The sequence below is a fragment of the Ursus maritimus genome, unplaced genomic scaffold (genome assembly GCF_017311325.1).
Source record: "Ursus maritimus isolate PB19 unplaced genomic scaffold, ASM1731132v1 scaffold_30, whole genome shotgun sequence".
Classification (NCBI taxonomy): Eukaryota; Metazoa; Chordata; class Mammalia; order Carnivora; family Ursidae; genus Ursus; species Ursus maritimus.
In genome coordinates this window covers 24,265,202-24,288,388 of record NW_024425564.1, presented here as the reverse complement: position 1 = coordinate 24,288,388, position 23,187 = coordinate 24,265,202, and the positions used below count along the sequence as shown (strand labels likewise).

The following is a 23,187-nucleotide window of genomic DNA, read 5'->3' as shown; positions in this document are numbered from 1 at the left end:
ACGACAGCGGCGCCGGCGGCTTCTTCCGGTCGCTGCCCTGCCGGGCGCGGGTGTCCGGCCACCTCTCACCACAGCGGGGGCCACCGTGGGGCGCTTTCGTGTCCTCGGCGGCCCTTGCGTCGCCCGTCTGCCCGCCGGCCGGTCAGCGCGCTGGGCCTGGTTTCCGCTGCCTCCCCCGGACCACTTAGTCTCAACCCGGGTGTGGTTTCCACTTCTAGAGGTGAAGCATAATAGGGAGAAGGGGACCTGGGGTCTCAAACCAGGGTGTGTTTGCATTTCCTGAAGTGGACGCTCGGGCCGAAGTGTCAACAGTATTTTCTCCAGGACCTGTATGCCGCTGTAGTGCAATCCGAGAATGGCGTTTTTAGGCAATGGGCACCGCATCACCCTGCAGCTGTTCGGATGCTGTTTTTAAATGAATCCCGAGCTCATTTAGTGTTTTAGTCCTTTGTAATTTTGTTTTTTAAAAAAGCATTTGGTCCCCAAAGCTCAGAACCCTTTAGAATTTGTCATTTGAAACGATTCCTCTTCTTTCCTGTGACTGAAGGGGCTCAGAGCCTATCTTTTCAATAAGAACGTGGCTGTCTGGAACTTCTCAGGATTTCTAAACCTGAGGATTATATCTATACATATATATTAATATAATACATATGTGTATATATGTGTACATGTATGCGTGTATATATATATATATGTTTTTTTTGCGTCGACGTTTTAAGCATTTGAGTCAGGCAGTGCAGTACTTCCTGAAAAATGTGTTACATTCATTTTATTCTTAAAAATGCCAACCCAGTTTGACCTTTTCCTGATGACCTGCTGTCAGTCTTATGAACGTTTATTGTGAAAGAACCTGAGAAGCTGAACTTTTTGAATTCTGATGCCAGATTTTAAGTCGTTATTCTGTCTCCAGCTGTGGCATCACTTGTCAATAGGCTACACTCCTGGGCCTCTTCTGGTTTACAGTTTAGTGCTGTTAATCTGTGGTGAGTTCTGAATTTTGGTAATTGCATTTGATAGTATTGTCTTTAAAAGAAAACTAAGTGAGAAACGTGTGGCTTTTTACTTTATAGCTTAGTTTTTCATTTTACAAAGTGCCCATTCAAAAAATATGGCTAAGCAAAAGAAAGATTTAAATCACTGAGAATCCTACTACCTAAAGATAACTCATTGCCAACATTTTAGAATATAGTCCAATTTTTTAATGCATAATATCTGTAAAACAAAAAGAATCCTAGTGGATACTGTTTGGTAACCCCTTTTACATGACATCTTCTCCATCTTCATATTTCACTAATTTTTTTCTTTGAACATGTGTAATGGCTAGGAACTCCCATAAGTAGGAACCCTAGTGCCTGCACCTTGTGAAATCTATTTTAACGGCTCAGAGGACTTTAGTTTTATGTCTTGGTTTTTGGCCAAGGAACATAGGTGAGGTGGTGTTAGTTGTTTAAAAGGAGATATTTAATATTGAGTCCTATGCAAGGGCAGCCAGTTTATTTCAGTATATCGAATTCATGGGGGAAGTTGCAGAAAATCATTGGAAAAGTTCCCAATTCTTCATTCTTTGTTTTTAAGCTCACTCTTTCTCCTTCCGTGCTCTTTCTCCTCCAAGAATGAAACATGACTGAGGACTCTCAGAGAAACTTCCGTTCAGTATATTATGAGAAAGTGGGGTTTCGTGGAGTTGAAGAAAAGAAATCATTGGAAATTCTCCTAAAAGATGACCGGCTGGGTGAGTTTTACAAGCTAAAGTTATCGGGTTTTAGTCATCCCAGCTGTCCTGAAAGAAAGGCTCTTAAAAGACATTCAGAAGTATTTGTTACCTGCTGTATTATTTAGTGATAGGATAACAGGTGAATAGTGTGTTTCAGGAGAAGTTATGGATTTTTCAAGCTTATATTTTGCCGAGGCCAAGTCAGATGCCTTTGAAAGGTCTCAAGAAATCAATGATGTTTTTTTCTCATATTTTCCATATGTTTCCTTTCCTCGGTTTTCAGAGGTGTTACTAGCTTCTGGGTAAATTCACAACTCTTAGCCATGATTTTTCTTCTATGGAAATACCGAGCCTACATTATGTATTGACATTTTAGTTTCTTTGTAGTAATAATAAGGTCTGTTCTGTTGACTAGAGTAAAATAAACTGAACCATAGGTAAAAATGGTACTCTGTAGAATGCTTTTAAAATTTCAAAACCATATCCCACCTGATCTTTGATCCTCACTAGACAGTCTGTGTTTTAAGTATGTCTGGAATTATTCTCATTTGACAAGTAGGGGGATCTGAGGTCCAGGACAGTTGATTGTGGATTATTGAAAAATGGAGAGATTTGAGGGCTGACTGTGACACTCACTAGCTATACTAACTTAAGTCACTTAACTGCTTTGAGCTTCAGTTTCTGCATTTTAAAAAATATTTTATTTTTATTTTTATTTATTTTTTTTAAAGATTTTATTTTTTTGTCAGAGACAGAGGGAGCACAAGCAGGGGGAGGGGCAGAGGGAGAGGCAGAAGCAGGCTCTCCATGGAGCAGGGAGCCCGACTCTAGTTTCGATCCCAGGACCTGGAGATCATGACCTGAGCCGAAGGCAGATGCTTAACCACCTGAGCCACCCAGGCACCCCATCTGCATTTTTTTTTTTTAAAAGAGAAATCTATTTATTTGAGAGAGAGAGAGAGAGAGAGAGGAGGAGGAGGAGGGGGAGGGGGAGAGGGAGAGGGAGAGGGAGAAGCAGACTCCCGGCTGAGCAGGGAGCCCAACACGGTCTTGATCCCACGACCTGAGTTCACACCCTACGCTGAAATCAAGAATTGGATGCTTAACCGACTGAGCCACCCAGGCGCCCCAATTTCTGCGCCCAACAAACTTGCAGTATGGGTTAAGTGAAATAAATTCTATAAACAGTAACTACCGCTGATGTTGTAGGGAATGTAGTAACATATGCAAAATGCTTCACCTACGCCGTGAAGCACTGATTGTTTTTAAATAGCTAGTTGGTGGAACACCTGGGCTAGAAATCAGACCAGCATTGCCTTTCCTAGATCTACTGACGAGAGTAGAATTCTTCTGAGGAAATGTTACTCTAATTTTTGAAAAAAATGAAATGCACTTTCATGTGATCAGCATAAAAAGCTTCTAACTGTTTTTTTTTTTTTCCTTCCTCTAGATATCGAGAAACTTTGTACTTTTAGTCAGAGGTTCCCTCTCCCATCCATGTACCGTGCGCTGGTATGGAAGGTGCTTCTAGGTATGAGACCCAACAGTTGGAAAGTTTATCTTTAAAAGTGTTGAGTGAGGGGATATGCATCATCTTATCGGTCAGAAACAAGAGGATTTTGTAAGGCTCTTTACTGCACGATGGATCTGCTCTCAGGAGACTGATGTACCGCTCACTGTGAAAGCAGTTTGTTTAAGTAGGTGACTTCAGCAGCGGTACGTTAAATGTGACTCTAAGAGTGTCAATTTAGTCATGATAGAAGAGAAAGTAACATGTGTCCCGAAACTAGGTGTGGAAAGAGCATTGTATTGGGGAAGGAACTGGTCTAGGTTTTACCATCACCTGAGTAACCCTGAGGAAGACCCTGCTAGGCCTCCGTTTTTGCACCTGTAAAGTGAGGATACTGAGCTAAATTAACTCTGAGGCCATAGCTCTCAGTTTATGATCTCTGTGATTCCCAGCTGCAGAGGTCTGACTTCCCAATGAGTGCTCTCAGAGTCAGAAAGAAACGGAAGAGTTTTTACTTCTGAGAAGCACAAATGGATACATTTCAGTGATGAGTGGCTGAAGGAGAAGAAGAAATGAACCTGCTCAGTTTCTGTGGAAGAAAAAGTGTATTAGGTGCCACAGTGACTGGCAGCATCCCTTTTGAGTCAAGGATTTTTTTTTTCTGTGCTGTGCCTGCTGATGCATATAACATCCATCCATCACCATTCTCCTTTCTTTAAAAAAAAAAAAAAATGAGAGTGATCTAGAATTCTCCTGTGAGGTAGGCATGAATATCCCAGTTTTACAGACGGGGACAAAGACTGCAGGCTCTGTAAGTGGCAGAGCTAGGATTTGAGCTTAGGTTGGTAAGAGCCCATTTGAAGTAGGATAGACAGACCTCATTTTCTTTCCAAAATGTATTTCCAGGACTTGAGAAATCTGCAGTCCTCAGTCTGATTAATGTGGAGGCAGTGAGGGAATACCGCCCATATTAGAAAGCACTGTATGATGCCTTTTTCTGTTGTGGGTCCCAGCAGTCTTTGTGCACTTGTGTTTCTGGTGGGCCACCATCCAGGTAATGTCTAGAGAACAGTATCAACTATTTTAGTTTTTCCCTGAGCATTTTTTCCTTAAATCCAGGTGTTTCTGGCGGCTGTCAAAATAAATGCCATCCAGGGATGCCTTTTAGGTGATATTGTCGGTACTGTCTATTTTTACTGGGAAATGCTATGTGTCTTATGAGTTAATAATACCAGTGGATTCTTGGGAGATGTACAGTTGTAATTTGTGACACTTTGTGAGTGCCAGGAGTCGTTCATCACCTCTGTTTTTCCCACTTGTCTTTATCAGGTAAGTCTTTGTTGTTATTTTGTGGTAAAGACACTGGAGATTTGGAGCTGCCATGCTGTGTAGGAGACAAGCTCACTCTTCCCAGCACAGGTGTTGATTACTCAGGGACCTTGTCAGGCCCGCTTCCTGATACATTTTAGGTAAATATCGGAAAGAAGCTTTTTAGAACTAGCTCTTTCTTTGAGGCTCAATGTGGGAAGCACTGTGCTACCTCTAATAGTATGAGGAGGGTTGAAGTACAGCTGTTTAATCTTTATTAGCCCAGATTTGGAGGACATTTTAGTGTAGTCCACTAGGCTTTTTCCATGCCATTTGCTTGTAAAAAAGATAGGTTTTTGCCCCAAAGCCTCACGGGTAGACATGTTTAAATGGGTTAATGAGCATAGAACGGCATCAAAATGTAATGTAAGGTGGCTTCATCAGTGAAAATTAGAGATTTCTGTGGTCCTGAAGCTAGGCTACTTTGTGAGCAAGTTTGCTTGTTGGGGAGGGGAAGGATTTGTTGAGTTGTTGGTGGCTCTGAGATGAGAGGCCTGTATTGTTAACTCGGGCAGCCATCACTGAATACCACGGACCGGGCAGCTTAAATAACAGTTTATATCTGCACGGTTCTGGAGGCTGAGAAATCCAGGATCAGGGTGCTGGCTGGTTTGGTTGTTGGTGCTGTAGGCCTCCCTTCTTAGCTTGTAGCTGGTCACCTTCCCACACTGTCCCCACATGGCAGAGCGCAAACTCTGGGATGTCTTCCTTTTCTTAGAAGGGCACCATCTCTGTTGGATTACCACCTCAGTTAGCCTTAATCACTCCTTATCGGCCCTATCTCCACTTACAGTTTCATTGGGGTTGGGGCTTTAGTATATGAATTTTGGGGGGAAACAATTTAGTCCGTAGCAGGGGCCAAGTGCAAAACCTGGAGATACGTCTGTAGGAGCTGAGGGAGGCCCCAGGCCGACAACCAGAATGAATGAAATCATTGTGATAATTGATGGTTACGGTCTTGTTTAGGGGCACACTTATTCAAGGGCTTTATGATGCCCTTTCATTTCTCCTACATGTCAGTGATGCAGTTGGCATTCAAATATTGATAGTACTTTAAATTTAAGATTGTTTTATAGACAGAATTTGTAGAACAGAATCTGTATGGTAACTAAATATCTGTGTGATTCCAGTCTAATCATGATGGGCAGCTTCTCACTTGGTTCTCTGTCATAGAGGGGTTTGGGTCTGTGTCTCAGTATTTTGCCCATTCTTTTTTCCCCTTGGTCTCTGTATAGGGATCCTGCCTCCGCACCACGAATCCCACGCCCAGGTGATGATGTATCGCAAGGAGCAGTACTGTGATGTCCTTCATGCCCTGAAAGTTGTTCGCTTTGTCAGCGATGCCACACCTCAGGTTGAAGTCTATCTCCGCATGTATCAGCTGGAGTCTGGGAAGTTGCCTCGAAGTCCCTCCTTCCCACTGGTTAGTGGTACTTTAGTTTGACACTTAGTTCAACTCTAGACTGTCCCATCCTACTGGCCTTTGACTGCCTTAGAAACTTTCTTTTTTTCTTTTTTCTTTTTTTTAAAGACTTTACTGATTTATTTGAGAGAGAGCACAGCAGGGGGAGCAGCAAGCGGAGGGAGAAGCAGACTCCCCTGCTGAGCAGGGAGCCCAATGCAGGACACAGTCCCAGGACCCTGGGATCATGACCTGAGCCGAAGCCAGATGCTTAACCAACTGAGCCACCCAAGCGCCCCGCTTTAGAAACATTCAGTGGCTCTCCTCTGTCTGTGTCTTTATTTTTTTATTTATTTTTTATTTTTTTAAATTTAAGATTATTTATTTATTTATTTGACAGAGATAGAGACAGCCAGCGAGAGAGGGAACACAAGCAGGGGGAGTGGGAGAGGAAGAAGCAGGCTCATAGTGGAGGAGCCTGATGTGGGGCTCGATCCCATAACGCCGGGATCACGCCCTGAGCCGAAGGCAGACGCTTAACCGTTGTGCTACCCAGGCGCCCCTCTCCTCTGTCTGTGTCTTTATAACAAGTTCCCATCAATGAACATTTCCTTATTTTCTGGCACAAAAAATACTCCAAGCCCATCTTGTACTTTTTCTACCCCAATCCTAAAATCAGCCGTTTCTGTTTTGAAGAAAACGTGGTATCTAGAAACCAAGAACAGGACACTAGATGTGCATGTTGTTTCCAGTGTGGTGTTGCTTCTAGGGCCTGTCAGTCGGCAGAGCTAGGAAATATACACACGTTCTATAACTACATAGAATCATGTACACACAGTCACACTCACCTATGTATGTTTATATGTCTGTCTCTGAATATGAAAAAGCCTCAGTTCACACTGATACCTCTGATCCCAGTCCAGCACCGCAAGTTCTTCTCACCTTTACCCTTCTGTGTTTGCATTTTCTTGTCTGACAAGGGCAAATATGAAAAGGCTCCCCTTAGTACAGTTACTTCTTTGCTCATTCCTCTGGTTGCAAGCAGTATTGCCAGCTACCTCTTGGCCCTTGCCTGCAGGCCCAATGGGCTGCCTCCTTCGTCTTGACCCTCCTCAGCCTCAGCCCAGCAGACCCCCAACCTGTTTTTAAACTTCTGTCTTCGACAAACCCTTAACTCTAGTTACTTGTTGTTCATAAAGGGGAAAGAGGGAAAGTTCAGGCAAAGGAATGATTATAGCTCTTGGGCTTTGGCTATTTTAATGTAATTGGAAGTTCGTTTTAGGCATTTTAACTTTTTGTGCATTTGGCTAAAACAGCGATTGCTCAAAATTAGTATTTGCCTGCAAGCTGTGCTATTTCTATAAAACTTTTTTTTCTTTTAAAGACTTTATCTGAGAGAGAGAGCATAAGACTTGGGGAGGGACAGAGGGAGAGGGAGAGGCAGCCTTCCTATTGAGCAGGGAGCCCGGCATGGGGCTCCATCCCAGGACCCTGAGACCATGACCTGAGCCACCCAGGCACCCTGAAACTTATTTTTTAATTGCAATTTGCAACCTATCCCTGTAGCACTTTGAGTTTTGGCTTGTTCTTTCTTTTGAAGTGAATGATGTGGCTCCCATGGACAGACCTGAGGTTGTCCTCTCGTATTAAGTTTATCAAGAGAGAATGGCCCTGAAAATAATTGGAAGTCTTAACAAACTTCTGTAAGTTTTGCTTTTCTCTGGCAGAGCGAACTTGGTAGACTCTGCAAGTTCTTAAATTATGTATTAGGTTAGATTATCTATTAGTTCAAGATACCTAAATGAAGGTTATGGTTTTACCTCATCCCTACTTAGCTTGCCTGTGCTCCAAGCCCAGACACCTTCACTGTGGCCTTGGGCAAACGTGCCATCAAAGTGTTGGTTTTGACTCTGCCACCCCACATCTCCCCAGTCATCAAGCCCCACTCAGCTTCATTAGTATTACTATCTAGTAGAGTGTGTGACAGCCCTCGACACAGGGCTGGGAACATAGTCAAGGACGTTGGTTCTCTTTCGTGCCTCTCACACTGTCCTGGAGCCTGTGAGATGGCACGTTCAGGAGCGCCCTGCACGGTGCCCAGCATAGGGTGGGAGTCCAAGAAAGGAGACTGTCTTTCCCTTTTCTTCCTTCTCTCTCTTCCTCTGATACATTAATTCATGTTTAGAAAAATATATTTTCTGTGATTCTGTTACTCTGTTTTTTTAAATTTTTATTTGAATTTAATTAACATATGGTGTATTATTGGTTTCAGGGATAGAATTCAGTGATTCATCAGTTGCATATAACCCCCAGTGCTCATCACATGAAGTGCCCTCCTTAATGCCCATCACCCAGTTACTCCATCCCCCCGCCCCCTCCCCTCCAGCAACCCTCAGTTTGTTTGCTATTGTGATTCCGTTACTCTTGGACATTTTATAGAATATTGAGGTTGAAAGGAGGCCTAAAATGAAATGCTTTTTTAAAATAGGAATTTTGATATAACTTGGGGCTTTTAAGGGGAATAGATACTTTTTGTTTCTTTTTTTACACTTAAGTCCTTCGGCTGTTAAATCCTAGATGAAAATGTAATTTTTTTAAAGAGAGAGAGCATGTGCATGTGCACACGTGCATGAGCTGGGGGAGGAGCAGAGGGAGAGGGAGAGAATCCCAAGCAGGCTCCACACCTGATGTGGGGCTCGATCCTGTGATCTTGAGATCATGTCCTGAGCGTATATCAAGAATTGGGCGCTTAACTGACTGAACCACCCAGGGCCCATGAAAATGTAATTTTGTGTGGGATACAGTGTGTGAAAACAGAATAGATTTTCAGGTAGATTCTAGTTTTTATAAGATTACTTTGTTAACATTTACTTGAGGGTTTATGTTCATATTCTCAGTGTTGACATAAGGTTTGAGAAATGCCATTCTTCTGATTCCTAAAATTCTGATTCTAGGGACATTTTAACTTACTAGGTGCTTAAAGGTGCTTAAAATTCTAAAGGTATGTATGAATGTTTTGAAATAAAGAAAATGCTTTATTTAATTTATTTTTTTTTAAGATGCTTTGTTAGTCCCTTTGGAGTCATTGAACTTTTGTAAATTACTGTATTAACAAATGTCTCCAAGTATTTGTGATGTTTATCACATCCTTTTGAAAGAAATTCTCTTCTAGCCCTGGGAATACTTTCGGTTGGAGAGAGTCAGCACCTTGCTTATGATTTATGTTTTCTTTGATTACCTTTAATGTTAAAAGGTGGAAAAATCTCTGAGTGCTCAGTCTGAAACCTGGACAGTCGTAAGCACCACTGATCCACATAGATTTCTTTGGTTACCCATCCTTATCTCCACCTGGTCTTCTGTTTAGTGGTGGACTGTGTGCTTTTTGGTTCCACTTTGATTTATTAATGCAGCCTCTTCAAAAGTTAGGGGGTAAGGTTTCATTTCTATGAGAGAAATATGTATTCCTCTCTTCTGCTGGCTCCCTCCCTTTACCAGAGATTTATTATTAATCTTTCAGGAGCCGGAAGATGAAGTATTTCTTGCCATTGCCAAAGCCGTGGAAGAGATGGTAGAGGATAGTGTCGACTGTTACTGGATCATCCGATGCTTCGTGAACCAATTAAATAACAAATACCGGGAGTCTTTACCCCAGCTGGTAAGGGATGGTTTTCTGGCTCTTGTGGGGTAGGGGTGAGTAGTGGTACTGGGGAAATATCTTTACTTCCTGGTGCTGCTACAATTATGAGTGGACCCTCTGTAGTAGGAGCCAACAAATGTTTTCCATAAAAGATCGAGTAGTAAATATTTCCAGGTTGATGGGCCGGATGGTCTGTGTCTCTCTTGCAAACACTCAGCTCTGCTGTTGTTGCATGGGAGCGGCCATTGACAACGCATGCAGGCATGGTCGTGGCTGGGTTTGGCCTGCTGCACGCCGTAGTTGGCAGCCCCTGCTCTTTTCTGTTCCTTATCCTGGTCTAGAATCTACTGGCTTTATCGAGAATTGCCTCTCTGAATTCATTAAGGTTTGAATTTGGCGGCATATAACGGAAAGCCCAACTACCTGAAGCTTTATATTTTTCTCTCACGTAACCAGAAGTCTAGAGGTAAGGCAGGCCAGAGCTAGTGCCACAGTGCCATATTGGCGGGGACCCAGGCTCCTGTCCCTTTGGTCCAGCATTGTTAGGTGTGCTCCTTCCTCTTTTGCTCACAGCTGGATGCTGGAGTGACAGCCATGACCTCTGTGTTCTAGGCAGGTAGGGAGGGAAGGGCGAAGACAAAAGCGAGGGAGTAGAAGGAGCAGCCAGTCAAGTCTGTCTCCCTTGGACAGACTTTGCTTCTGCGTATCTGTTAGTGGCAGGACCGTGGCACCTGACCACCTCTGACTACAGCAGAGGCTGGGAAATGTGGTGGTTTTTTGTTTGTTTGTTTGTTTTGTTTTGTTTCAGCCAGGCATATTGTGATCTGTTAAACTTGGGTTCTGTTAGTGAAGAAGGAGAGGTGAATGGCGATGAGGGAGGCAGCTGCTGGCCGGCTGCTGTGCTCGGACTCGGGAGTCCAGAGAGTGGCTCAGCACTTGCTTCCTCCACATAAGCCAGTGGTTCTTTGCCATTCTGTTTTTGCAGGTTTTTTCCTTTATTCCTCTCATTTAAAAATGAATGTCTTTTTTCTTAAATCATCAAGTTGTTTCATTTGGAAATCCTGTTGAAAGCAGTAACTGAGAGTGGTTTCAGGGCCAGCCGAGGGCTGCTGAGGAAGGTTGATGGGGCCCTGAGGATCACTGTGCTGACTGCAGTCATCAGGGCAGTTGGCAAGAAGACCCTTTAGCTTGGTAGAGCACTGTTACAAGAGTGTTTTATAGAGTTCAATTACATAAAATTTGATTTTCAGAATTTAAAATTTAATCCACTTAGTTAATTTCAATAAAAACAAGCATGGTGATGGAAGCATAATGTTACTCGTTTAATTAAATCAAGAGGTCCAGATTATACCATGATGTAATTTGCTTTTCTTATTTAGTGTTGAAGTAAATTCCATAGCATTTTGCTAGTTTATGTTTAAAGAATTCTTTATTTTTGATAACACAAGTAATAAGTATGTTCTTGAAGTATTAATCTGGATGAATCCAGTGTTCCCATAGATCTGTACCTCATCATTCCCCACTTTCTGAGAAGTAAACATTGTCATTAGCTGGGTGTGTATCCTAGACTGTTTGTATACATTAGGTTGGATGGAATCCATCCACATGCACAGGTATAGACATATATACACACGTGCATCTATACACACACACACATATGCATATAATGATTCATATTTTTTTATATATATAACTTTAAAAAATCACATAAATATGATATCGTTCATATGGCTCTACAATTTTTTTTTAAACCTAATGTCTTGGAGTGCTCTTCAAGTCAGTGCAGATCAGTAGTGTTCAGCGCTGACTTCCTGTTAGAACCACTTGGGAGCTTTTTTTTTTTTTAGTCACCATGCAGTACATCCCTAGTTTTCGATGTAAAGTTCCATGATTCATTACTTGCGTATAACACCCAGTGCACCATGCAATACGTGCCCTCCTTAATACCCATCACCAGCCTATCCCATTCCCCCACTCCCTTCCCCTCTGAAGCCCTCAGTTTGTTACCTGGGAGCTTTTAAAAAATTATCAGTGCTTTTCCTCACCCAAACCCATTAAGTCAGAATCTCTGGGGTGGGGAGCGGGGTTGGGGGGGGCAGAATTCTATTTTTTTAAAAGCTGCAGGTGATTCTGAAGTGTTTCTAGGGTTGAGAGCCACTCATTTAGAACCACTTTTTTTTTCCTCTTAAAAATGTGTTCATATTATTTCATTTTAAGAATTTTGCCATGTTTTAATATAACAGATCCATGTTGACAGTCCGCATGCCCTTCTACATGAGTCTTTTATATATGTGAGTGTTTCTGTAGGGCAGGTGCCTGTAAGGGGACTGCTCAGTTGAAAGAGAGATGTATTTAAAGTTTTTAATTGCCAGGCTGCTCACCCGGAAGGCATACTGATTTTCCTTCCCCCAAGAGATAAGATTTTCTATTTTCCACTCCATTGCCAGTACTCGATAGTTTCAGTTTCTTAAATTTTTGTTAATCTGATAATGAAAATGGTATCTCATTTTAATTTACATATCCTCATTTTCTAGGGAAGCTGAGCAGCTTTGCATATGCTTATTGGTCATTTGTATTTGTCCACCTCTCTATTTTGTTTGCCTCTTTTTTATTTGTAGGAGTTATTGATATACCTTGGATACTAATCCTGTGTTAATATGCTGACAATCTTTTCTCCCTGTTTATAGAGACTTTTAAAGTTTTGATATAATCAGATCTGTCAATAGTTTGCTTTTTGTATCTTATTTAGGAAACCCTTTCTAACTCTAAGATTAAAAAAAAGTTTTTTTAAAAGCTTTTCTCTAACTTGTAAAAATATTAAACATTTTATTTATTTTTTTAATATGTTTTTAAAACATTTTTTTAGAGGAAGAGAGAGTGCACTCAAGCAAGCAGGAGTGGGGGTGGGGTAAGAGGGGCAGAGGGAGAGAGAGAGAGAGCGTCTTAAGCGGACTCCACACCCAGCTCGGAGCCCGATGTGGAGCTCCATCTCACGACCCCTGAGATCATGACCTGAGCTGAAATCAAGAGTCAAAGGCTTAACTGACTGAGCCCCCAGGTGCCTCTATATTGAAACATTTTAAAATTGAGTCCTTTAATTTGTGAGGGATTTGTGTTTGTGATTGGTATTGACACAGGTTTGACCTTGTTTCTTTGCTGTTAACTGCAGTAAACCTTCAGTCAGCCTCCTCCTCTTCCCCTTTTATTAAGCTCGTGCTTCATGCCAGGCAGTTTACATTATTAGTGAAAACTTGACTTTAACACACCTCCCTGTTTTTATAGACGAGGAAACTGAAGCACAGAGCAGTTAAGTAACTTGCCCAAGGTCACACAGTTAGTAAGCAGTAGAACTACCTACCACTTAGCAATCTGTCGGTTCATTCTTTTTTTTTTTTTTTTCACAGATTTGAAATGCCACCTTTATCATATGCTAGATTTCTGTATATATTTGTATCTCTTTCTGGACTTTTTACCCCATCAAGCTGTTTGTCTATTCCTGGGCCAATACCATATGATTTATTTAATATAGCTTCCTCATATGTTTTGGTAGCTGGTAGGGAAAATTCCTTCATATTGTTGTTCTGTTTCAAAAGTGCGTTGGCTTTGCTTGGACTCCAGTTTCTTTTTAGAAATGAATTTTGAATCAGCAAGATATTAAATGCCCTCTAAACCTTAATTTCTTCATCTTCGAAAAAGAGGTTTATCTTAATATGTACGTTATAGTACTCAACACATAGTTTTAAATAGGAAGTTTTTTTTTTTAAGTTCTTCAGAATGTGTAAGAAAAGTTAAAATACCTTTGTGTTGCTATTTGACTTAGTGATTTACGTGGATTTTTCTCTTTTAAACTGTGCTGAGTTTCTCATAAAATTTTTATTACTGTGGTTAGTGGATCTTTTCTTCCTATCTTCCTGTTAAAGTAGAGTTTTTATAATCTTATCTATCATTTTCAAGTTTTTGTGGTTTTACCAACTAAATTGGTTATCACAAAGCATAGCTTGTTTTATCATCCTAGGGAAATGTACATGTAATGGGCAGTGATGGGTTTTTGGCATGACAAGAAGATGAGACTCTATCTGGTGATGACACATTTATTACGTCGTAATATTCTGATTGATAGGGTTACATCACAGCTTCTCTTCTCTTTACAAGCTTTAGGAAATGTTGCTCTTTGACGAGGCCTGTCTTTGGCAAGGAGAATAGACTCTAACTTCAGTGTGTGACCTGGACGGCCTCTCTGGTTAATCTCTTTCCAGAGCAGACCATACTTAAGCCATCTCAGGCTTAATTGTGTTTAATCATTAAAGTAAGTGAACTTTCTTTCATTGCCATCGCTCTGCTTTTTAAAAGCTATCCTAAAGAGACTTTTTTTGGTTTGTTTTGTTTTTTAAATAAACACTATTAACAGCCTCTTCCTAAGTTCAATATAAATTCCTCTCAGTGGTTAAGTCTCTTGTTTGTCAGGTTTTGCCTTCTGTTGATGAGGTATGTTTTCTTTTCTTCATAAACTAAGAATTCGAGGGTCATGGAAATATTAGAAATAGCCTAAAAGTTTAGCAGTTAAAATATAATTATAATCTCATCCATCATTTGCTGTATGCTAAAATTTTCAGGCAATGTAAATATTCTCTCCACTAAAAAAAAGTGTTTATACATATGTATTTATATGTACTATCTTTCTTAGATTTAGTAGTAGCATATGATACACATTTTTCTCTACCTTGCTGTTTTCACCTGATATATGCTAGAAATCATGGCATATGTACAGTTGACCCTTGAACAATGCTGAGGTTAGGGGCACTAAGCCTCCACACAGTTGAAAATCATGTATAACTTTTGACTCCCTAGAAACTTAACTACTGTAGCCTACTGTTGACTGGAAGCCTTACCAAGAACATAAACAGTCTATTAACACAACTATGTATTTTGTATGTTATATGTATTATATACTGTATTCTCACAATAAAGGAAACTAAAGAAAAAATGTTATCAAGAAAATCATAAGGAAAAAATATACATTTATAATACTGTACATGTATTTATTTAAAACACATTTATGTGTCAGTGGACCCACGTAGTTCAAACTTCATGTTGTTCAAGGGTCAACTGTATACAGAGACATTCCTTATTCCTTTTCACAGCTTCATATTATTCCACCGTGTATATATACTTTCGTTTATTTGACCTGTTCTCTATTGGCCACTTAGGATGTTTCCAGTCTTTTATTATTATACACGGTGTTACGGATAAATAGCTTTGTGGATATACCTTTTCACTTATTTACCAGTATATTTGGAGGATATGTTTCCTAGAAATAGGTTGACTGGATCAAAGGGTAGAGGCATATGTTATTTTGTTAGATATTTCCAAATTCCCCTTCATAGACCTCATTCTCATGACCAGTGAATGAGAATGCATTTCCCTGCAGTCCCCCTTGCCAACATGGTGTGTCATTTTCACCAGTCTGATAGCTGAGAGATAGATGATACTTCAGTATAGCTTTTTTTTTTAAGGGTGAAATTTTTTTCATTGATTTTAAAAAATTTTAATTCTAGTATAGTTCACATACAGTGTTCTGTTAGTTTCCGGTGTACAACATAGTGATTCAGCAGTTCTGTATGTTACTCAGGGCTCCTCATGGTACGTGTACTCTTAATCTCTACTGCCTATTTCACCCACCCACTGCCCCACCTCCCCTTTCGGAACCATCAGTTCTCTGGAGTTAAGATTCTGTTTCGTTATTTGCCTCCCTCTCTTTTTCCTTCCCCCTGTGTTCTCTGGTTTTTTGTTTTGTTTTTTAATATATTATTTGTTTGACAGAGCACAAGCAGGGGGAGCTGCAGAGGAAGAGGGAGAAGCAGGCTTCCCACTGAGCAGGGGGATTCCAGGACCCTGGGATCATGACCTGAGCCAAAGGCAGACACTTAACTGACTGAGCCACCCAGGCGTCCCATATCTGTTTTGTTTCTTAAATTCCACATATGACTGGGATCATATGGTATTTGCCTTTCTCTGACTTATTTCACTTGCATCATACCCTCTAGCTCCATCCACGTCAATGCAAACGGCAAGATTTCATTCTTTTTTTATGTCTGAGTAATATTCCATTGGGTATATATGTCACATCTTCTTTATCCATTCATCAGTTGGCGAACACTTGGGCTGTTTCCATAGTTCGGTTATTGTAGATAATGCTGTAGTAAACATTGGGGTGTATGTATCTCTTTGAATTAGTGTTTTTATATTTTTTGGGTAAATACACAGTCATGTGATTACTAGAGGTGATACCTCAGTGTAGTTTTGGGTTTTCTATTTATTTATTTATTTATTTATTTATTTATTTATTTATTTATTTATTTTATATTTTATTTATTTATTTGACAGAGAGAGAGACAGCCAGTGAGAGAGGGAACACAAAGCAGGGGGAGTGGGAGAGGAAGAAGCAGGCTCATAGCGGAGGAGCCTGATGTGGGGCTCGATCCCAGAACGCCGGGATCATGCCCTGAGCCGAATGCAGACGCTTAACCGCTGTGCCACCCAGGTGCCTTTTTTTTTTAAATACCGAGGTTGAGCATCTTTCTTAAGAGTGAGAGTCATTTATATTTTTTTCTTTTGAGGTTTTGGCTTTTTCTTCTCTGGTTTTAGAAGTTCTCTTGATTTAGGGATAGTCACCCTTTAAGGTTGTTTAAGGTTGTTTATTGTGGGGAAAATGCCCCACAATATGTTGAGTGCAAAGAGCAAGATACTAAACTGTGTATGCAATATGAGGCCAGCTAATAAAAGTGTGTGCAATGTATACAGAAAAACAATTGGGTGCTATACAACTATATATTATCAGTAGTTATCTTTGGGTAGTGTGAGTTTAAGGGATCTTTATATCCTTCTTTATTCTTTACTATATTTTTGAGATTTTTTATAATGAACATATTATAAATCAGAAAAAAGATTTAGAAAAATTTAAGACTGGCAGGAAGATGTACATTGAATGATTATCAAGATGTTGATTAACATATTTCAACATTTCATTTAATTCATGATATTCATTTACTTAACGGTTATATGTTGGGTGCTTACTATGCCGAGTAATGTTCTAGGTACTGGAGAGCTAGTTTAAAATTTTCTCTCATCTATCTTGTTATTTGTACTGACTTTTAGGTGAGCTTTTCTTTGCTATGAGACATAATATATAAATGTGTGTATGTGTATGTTCACCCATGTCAGTTTGTGAAAAAACATTCCATTGGCAGAACCAACCAAAATTCTAGATGGGGTTTTAGAGGTGAAAGGTGAGAACGATAGCCTTTTGACAACTTGTACTTTGGAGAAAAGCTTCTGTTTTGGGGAGTTGTGTGTAGTGTTCTTGAGAAGCTCTAGGAATTATTAAGTAGTGTAGGAAAGTTGGTTAAGCAGAAAAAATTAGAGATCCCCTGAAAGAGGGAAAACTGGGCCTGATATTAATATGTGGGCCTCTGTTTGCCTGGCTAGCTCCTGTCATTCTTTGTAAGCCTGTTCAGATGTCACCTCTCTGGGAGTCGGTGGCTTCTAAGCCTGGGTTTGGATTCCCACCTCAGTGTGTCCAGCATGCTGTGCTTACCCCATGAGAGCTTTATTACATGCTTGTCTCAAGCAGATTATTTGCTCCCTGAAGGCAGGGACATTATGTCATTACATTATCATTTACTCTATTCCCTGTATGTTGCATAGGGTTTGGCTATAGTGAACTTTGTAAGGGTGATGAATTACCTCTTTGGGCGAGATGCAGATATTTAGTAAAATAAATGTTTGCATTTGCTTAGGTGATACGGGATGCCATTTTTTTCTGAATAGGGAATACACACTTCAGGGTTGGACCCCTAGGCGCTGTTCTTGGCCAGTGGACCCTAAATAGAGCAGCTTGTGTCCAGCGGATTGGCTGGTCTGGGAGCCAGCTTTGTTAGCTCTCCCAGGCTCCTAGAGTTGCCTGCTGCTTAACCTTTCATGGTGGCTACCAGGTGCTTTGTTCCCCCCACGTTATTTCTCTGCCTCCCGAGAATTCTTCTGCATGTGGGGTACAGAGTGCCTCCTCTGGATGTCTCTGTTGTCGGGGTCTCTTCGGCATGGTGCACTGTCGTGCTTGGCAGCAGTGTGCTCTAGGACTGGTGGGCCCTTTTCACGTCCAGCTCTTTTTGTCTCATTCTTCTGAACTCCCTCTCCCCACTTTGGTCCTACTCTGTTTCTTTCGTCTTACCCTTTCCCCTTCTCCCTTTTTCCTGAGTATATCATCTACTGCTCCAGAGCAGCCAGGAGTCTCGTGGGCCTTTCTTAGTTCCCCAGAACAGTTGAGTTTTGCTTTGGACGTCTGCCTTCAGCTGTGGAACCTTGTTACTGCTGTTAGGGGGAACATTAAGGGGAAGAACTGTTTGGTTTTGCCCAGTCCTGTCCTGGAAAACCCCTCAGTCCCACACTGCTGGTTGCTCTGGTTAGTGCTGACCTGGGAACTTTGCGTCACCCATGACTTGGGTGAGTCTGAAGTTTTGTTTTCTAGCACTTACTTGCATTCAGCATGTACGTTCGATTCATCTTATTCATCGCAGGCTGTAAGATCGGGTAATGTTACGTCACAGGAAACGAGTAATCTCCCTTCCTGTTTAATCATTAGCCAAAGGCTTTTGAACAATACTTGAATCTGGAAGATAGCCGTTTGCTGAGTCATCTGAAGACGTGTTCCGCGCTGTCCAGACTTCCTTACGATCTCTGGTTCAAGAGGTGCTTCGCGGGGTGCTTGCCTGAATCCAGTTTACAGAGGCAAGTATCGCTTTCAGAGGTGGCCGAATGCCTGGAGGCAGAGGAGGGTCCTGGTTTTTCATGTGATCGTCCCTGGAGTATGCATTTGCTTGAGGACAATACCATAATTTGAAACCAGCTTCTCTGGCAGGCAACAGAGCAACACTTGATTCTACTTACTATTTATACAGTTGGGAATGCTCGAATATTAGTCATGTTAACCTAACACGAATACAAATTAATGTTGATGCTAGAAAAATTAGCATATATAATTAGAAACCTTGAAGGCCCTCAGTATGTTGGATGCTGTACAATATTCACATCTGAAACCGTCTCCAGGAGCTTTTCTTTTACAGGTCTAGGCTTTTCTTTTCCAGAAATGTGGTAGGTCCTGATCTGGAGGAAATCTTCCTGTTCTTAGTTCCATCATGACATCTTTAAAGTAGCTGAAGGCAGGCAGAGATCAGAGACTCACTGTCAGCTTTCATTCATTCCAGACGTATGTTGCTGGCATTTAAGAGTCCTTCCCCTGCCCCAAGACTGTATGAGGTGGTTGGGAAGAAAGGTGGCATGCAGAGAACATCACAAGACACTACATGGCTAAGCACGTAGAGTGTAACACCAACTTTAAGAGGTATAGGAATTACCAGAATAGTTATTCTAGAGTGGTTACAGAGCAATAACTAGCCCCTTAAGCTCTTTAATTTTATTTATTTATTTGAGAGAGAGAGAGATGGTGAGAGAGAGCATGAGCAGGGGGCAGAGGGAGAAGCAGACTCCCCTACTGAGCAGGGAGCCCTGATGCGGGGCTTGATCCCAGGACCCTGAGATCATGACCTGAGCCGAAGGCAGACGCCTGACCCACTGAGCCACTCAGGCGCCCCCTAGCTCCTTAAGCTCTTGGAGAAGTTTTAGGAATTTGAACCACTGGAAAATGAAATTGCATTGATCTCGTTTCATATGCTGTGTTGTTATTCCTTAGCATTTAATGATTAGATTAGCATTACACAATATTAATAAAATCCAAACTTTGGTTTACGACTTTTCCTTCCCTTAAATGTCAGGTTCGAAACGTTAGGGAGTGGGTGTCTGGTAGATTTCTTGCAGAGCAAGTACTTTTTAGTGATCATTCCTTTTTCCCTTCCAGTGCTGATTGTGTGTGAAATATGTTTCAAATGGCTCATTTGTTGTGTTTTGCTTTTCTGATGATTATTTCATTATAGCTTTTCTCTGAAGTTTATACTTAAAGGGAGTAATTTGAATTAATTTTATAATGTGAGATGTTTAGCTAAACATAAATTTCAAACTCAAATAATTTTATTATATCTCTTGATTTTTTTATAGGGTTTGGGATAAAGTTGTAAGTGGATCCTGTAAGATCCTAGTTTTTGTAGCTGTGGAAATTTTATTAACCTTTAAAATAAAAGTAATGGCTCTGAACAGTGCAGAGAAGATAACAAAGTTTCTGGAAAATGTAAGTGTGCTTTTTTTTAAATTTGATTTTGAATCTAGAAAGGAAGTCAGGTTAGCAAGCCAGATTTTCCAACTGCATTACATTCTTTCTCTGATACTTTTTACCTTATAAGAAACACTTTTTTCCCCCTTGGAAAAATTTAGCTTAAAGTTGGTCTGTGGGTTATAGTTTGCAACCTCACTTTGGGGAATGACAGTCTGAGCAGTGAGACTGTTACCATGGTGTGCATGAAGACCAGAGTCTTATCGCCTGATGTGACCACCAACAGGCTTGTTGAGAAAAGGAAGAGGTGACAGCTGTCCTGCGAGGTCGAGTAATCCTTTTTAGTGGGAAAGGAAGCCTGATGTTGTGGGGGATTTTGTAAGCCCTTTCTGCTGTTACTGTCTCTGGCAGAATCCCAGTTGGGTTTATTCATGTGCTTAAGTATATACTTAGTGCGTGTAGGGAAAGGTCTAAATCTCTGTGTATCTTAGAATACCCTTAACCAGGAGAGAGGTGGAGATTTATGCCGGGATGAATTTCACTGGACCCAGAATCTATTTTTCTTTTTTTTTAATTGGCCACTATTAACATTTGAATAGTGGCTCAGTAAATAGTAAGTACCACGTGAACGTGTGGTGAATAAATGAGTCCTCAGCATTCTGTTAGTGGCTGTAAGTATTTTTCACGGAGTCTCCCCCGTAATCCTAAACGGCCCTGGGAAGAGAGGCTGTCATTTGCCCCATTTTAGAGATGGGATCTGAACTCAGGTAGCCTAGGTAACCTGCCGAGGGGCACACAGTGGGCAAGTGCTGGCTTGAAACCCAGGCAGTCTGACCAGAGCTCCTGAACGTGGTCTGTGAAACAAAGATCCTGGCCGTAGCCTTTCGTTTGATCGCTTTCGGAAAAGTCATGAGAACTCTGTGGGGTTGGGGGCAGTAAGTGCTATGTTGCAGCGAATGAGGGAGACAAGGAAGTTATACACACCGAAATTTCACGGTGACTGGTTTGCTTGTCCACAGATTCCCCAGGACAGCTCGGACGCGATTGTGAGCAAGGCCATCGACTTGTGGCACAAACACTGTGGGACCCCAGTGCACTCAGCCTGACGGCTCCCGCGTGCGCATGGTGTCCCAACCCGCCCTGAGCAGTGTGTTCTCAGGACACCGCCTGCTACACTCACTGAAAATAGGGCTCTTGCTTTGGTGCTCAGAGCATCATTTTTTCCCCAGTAAAATTATTTAAGATACCTGGTGACGTTGTGTTGTGGAGCCCAACTTGTGGTTACACAGAAGTACAAAGTTCAACTCTGAATAGCATGTGAAAGAGTTATTCGAAAATACCTCCCTGTTTTCAGAGCAGTTCAGCCACGGAGGGCAGGTGCTTTGATAGGCAAGCCTGCCCTTCCCCTCTCTAATTAGCACCATGCTCGTTACTTTCTAAGGCTATTTCTGGAATAAAGAACAACTTCCTTTTGTTGACAACTCAGATTCGGCTCCGTTGACGCAGTACATGTTTAAATCTAAGCTGTCTACTTTCTGAGGCTTCGTCTTGCCAAATAGGTTTCAATAAAAGCCTTACTTTCTTTTTTCTGTGTCAGTTGGAATGAAAGTTATTGAACAAAATAAGTCTAAATTTACCTACCAGGAGAGAGAGTACTTGCAGATGTCTTGCCAGACTCATGGTTTTTTCCTGATGGGTCATTAAATGTTGGGTGTGCTCTAGGGATCACTCTGCCACCCAGCATTGGAATGGGAGAAATGGTAGGCTAAGGTTAATAGCTAATGCCCTGGGCCCTGTCGCGCCACATAATGGTTAGTGTTGATTAAACAGTTGTAGGCTTTGAGACCAGTGATTGAGATGAGGCCCTTTGTTCAAGACTGGTTCAGTGGTCACACATGCAGGAGCCCGAGTGGTGAGTTGGTTCTCTACCCTACCCCACCCCCAGAAGAGGAGGGAGACCCTGAAATTATGCAGTTAGAATTTGGAGAATTCCTTTCCTCCCTAATGTGTAAAATAACTCTTGAGAAAAAAGTCAGAGTGAACAGAGTTGTTGAAGCCAGCTGGTACTTCGGAATAGTAACATAACCAAGAGTATTCCATTTTTAAAACAAAAAAATACACCCAGAACAAAACTCCTTAAAGCAAAATGCTGTCTACAGTTACTGCTTTACATTTATTCAGTGATTGCCTCTGCCCCTGAAGAACTTCCCAGCCAGCTGGAGACAGAAAACACGGAAGGAGGAATTCCTGCTCCGCTTGTCTGCTGTTTGCTGATCTTGGGGGATATGCGAAATTCACAGAGAAGTCCTAAAACAAATATAATTGTACTTTTATTTAATTTGTGAGCCACGTATCATTAGTACAGCTTTTTAGTAAAATAAAGATTATAAAGTCAAGTGATAGTAAATCTCAACCTCAGAGAAAGAAGAAATGAAGAATTAGTAGCCTCTCACCCAGAGGTTAGTTTCAAGGTATGTGCTCCTGCTTACTCCTGAGTTCTGGGAGAAGACAGGCGTGCCACAGAGCGAGGGAGGGGGGAACGGGGCGCCTGGATGCTTGGGCAGGAGGAAGCCTAGGGGGCTGACACTTGCCTCTTCACAACTTTGGGGGGGGTCCAGACGAGCTGAAGGGAAGACTCTTACTGTCCTATGAAGGGATCGGAGCAGAAGTATTCTGCCAAACCCAGGTTGGTCTGACCTTCCTGGCGAAGGACTGGGGGGTGGGGATTTTCTTTTAAAAGTGAGTTAGTCTGATACCATCAAGCGTGTTCTTTCTTAGACAACCAGAGAGCTCCATCTGAGCAGAAGGGTTTTTAAGGCCCACTGTGAGGACAGTGGCAGAATGTGTGCGGATCCAGTTTCATTTTGGTATCAGAGTTTTATTTTGCTGAGAGCCTCAGTATCTTGAAAATGTTTCTGCCCACTGCCTCTGGTGAGAAGCCCAGCTCCTGATGAAAACACCCCCATAGTCCCATTATTCAAAACATTTTGTCAGGATACTGCAGGATTTCCCCTCGGTGTTACAGCCCGGGGTTTTTGTCGTAGCTGAAACTGTTAGGGCTAATATGGGGGGCTCGCTCTCCCTCGGAAAACTGGGATTTAACATTATTAAATTTAGTTTTAGTCCTTCCCTTCCACGGTGTCTTTTTTTTTTTTTTTAACATTAGCTCATTCATTCATTCATTCGTTCATTCATTCATTTTTTACGGTGTGTTCATAAACACGATGAAAAAGCTCCAAATCTGCTCTGCTGGGAGCTACTGAGAGCCCAGAAGGTTGAAGTGTGTGTGGTTTCTGCCTCGTAACAGAAGGAATTGACGGATCGTGTGCGCACACAG

The 23,187-nt window shown here is 41.6% G+C and overlaps 1 protein-coding gene across 3 annotated transcripts; it reads left to right on the top strand.

Moving 5' to 3' along the window:
- On the top strand, nt 1–21,435 carry TBC1D7 (TBC1 domain family member 7). Of its 3 annotated transcripts, XM_008692807.2 has the most exons (9): nt 1–220; nt 911–983; nt 1,613–1,732; nt 3,165–3,245; nt 5,828–6,015; nt 9,512–9,649; nt 18,270–18,415; nt 19,739–19,868; nt 20,870–21,435. In XM_008692807.2, the coding sequence occupies exons 3-9, from the start codon at nt 1,621–1,623 to the stop codon at nt 20,954–20,956; spliced, it is 882 nt and encodes a 293-aa protein (XP_008691029.1). In that variant the 5' UTR covers nt 1–220; nt 911–983; nt 1,613–1,620; the 3' UTR covers nt 20,957–21,435. The 3 variants fall into 3 exon arrangements, with proteins under 3 accessions (XP_008691029.1, XP_008691027.1, XP_008691028.1); XM_008692805.2 differs by lacking the exon at nt 911–983; XM_008692806.2 differs by lacking the exon at nt 911–983 and having other exon boundaries at nt 1,576–1,732.
- Nucleotides 21,436–23,187: the final 1,752 nt, after the last annotated feature.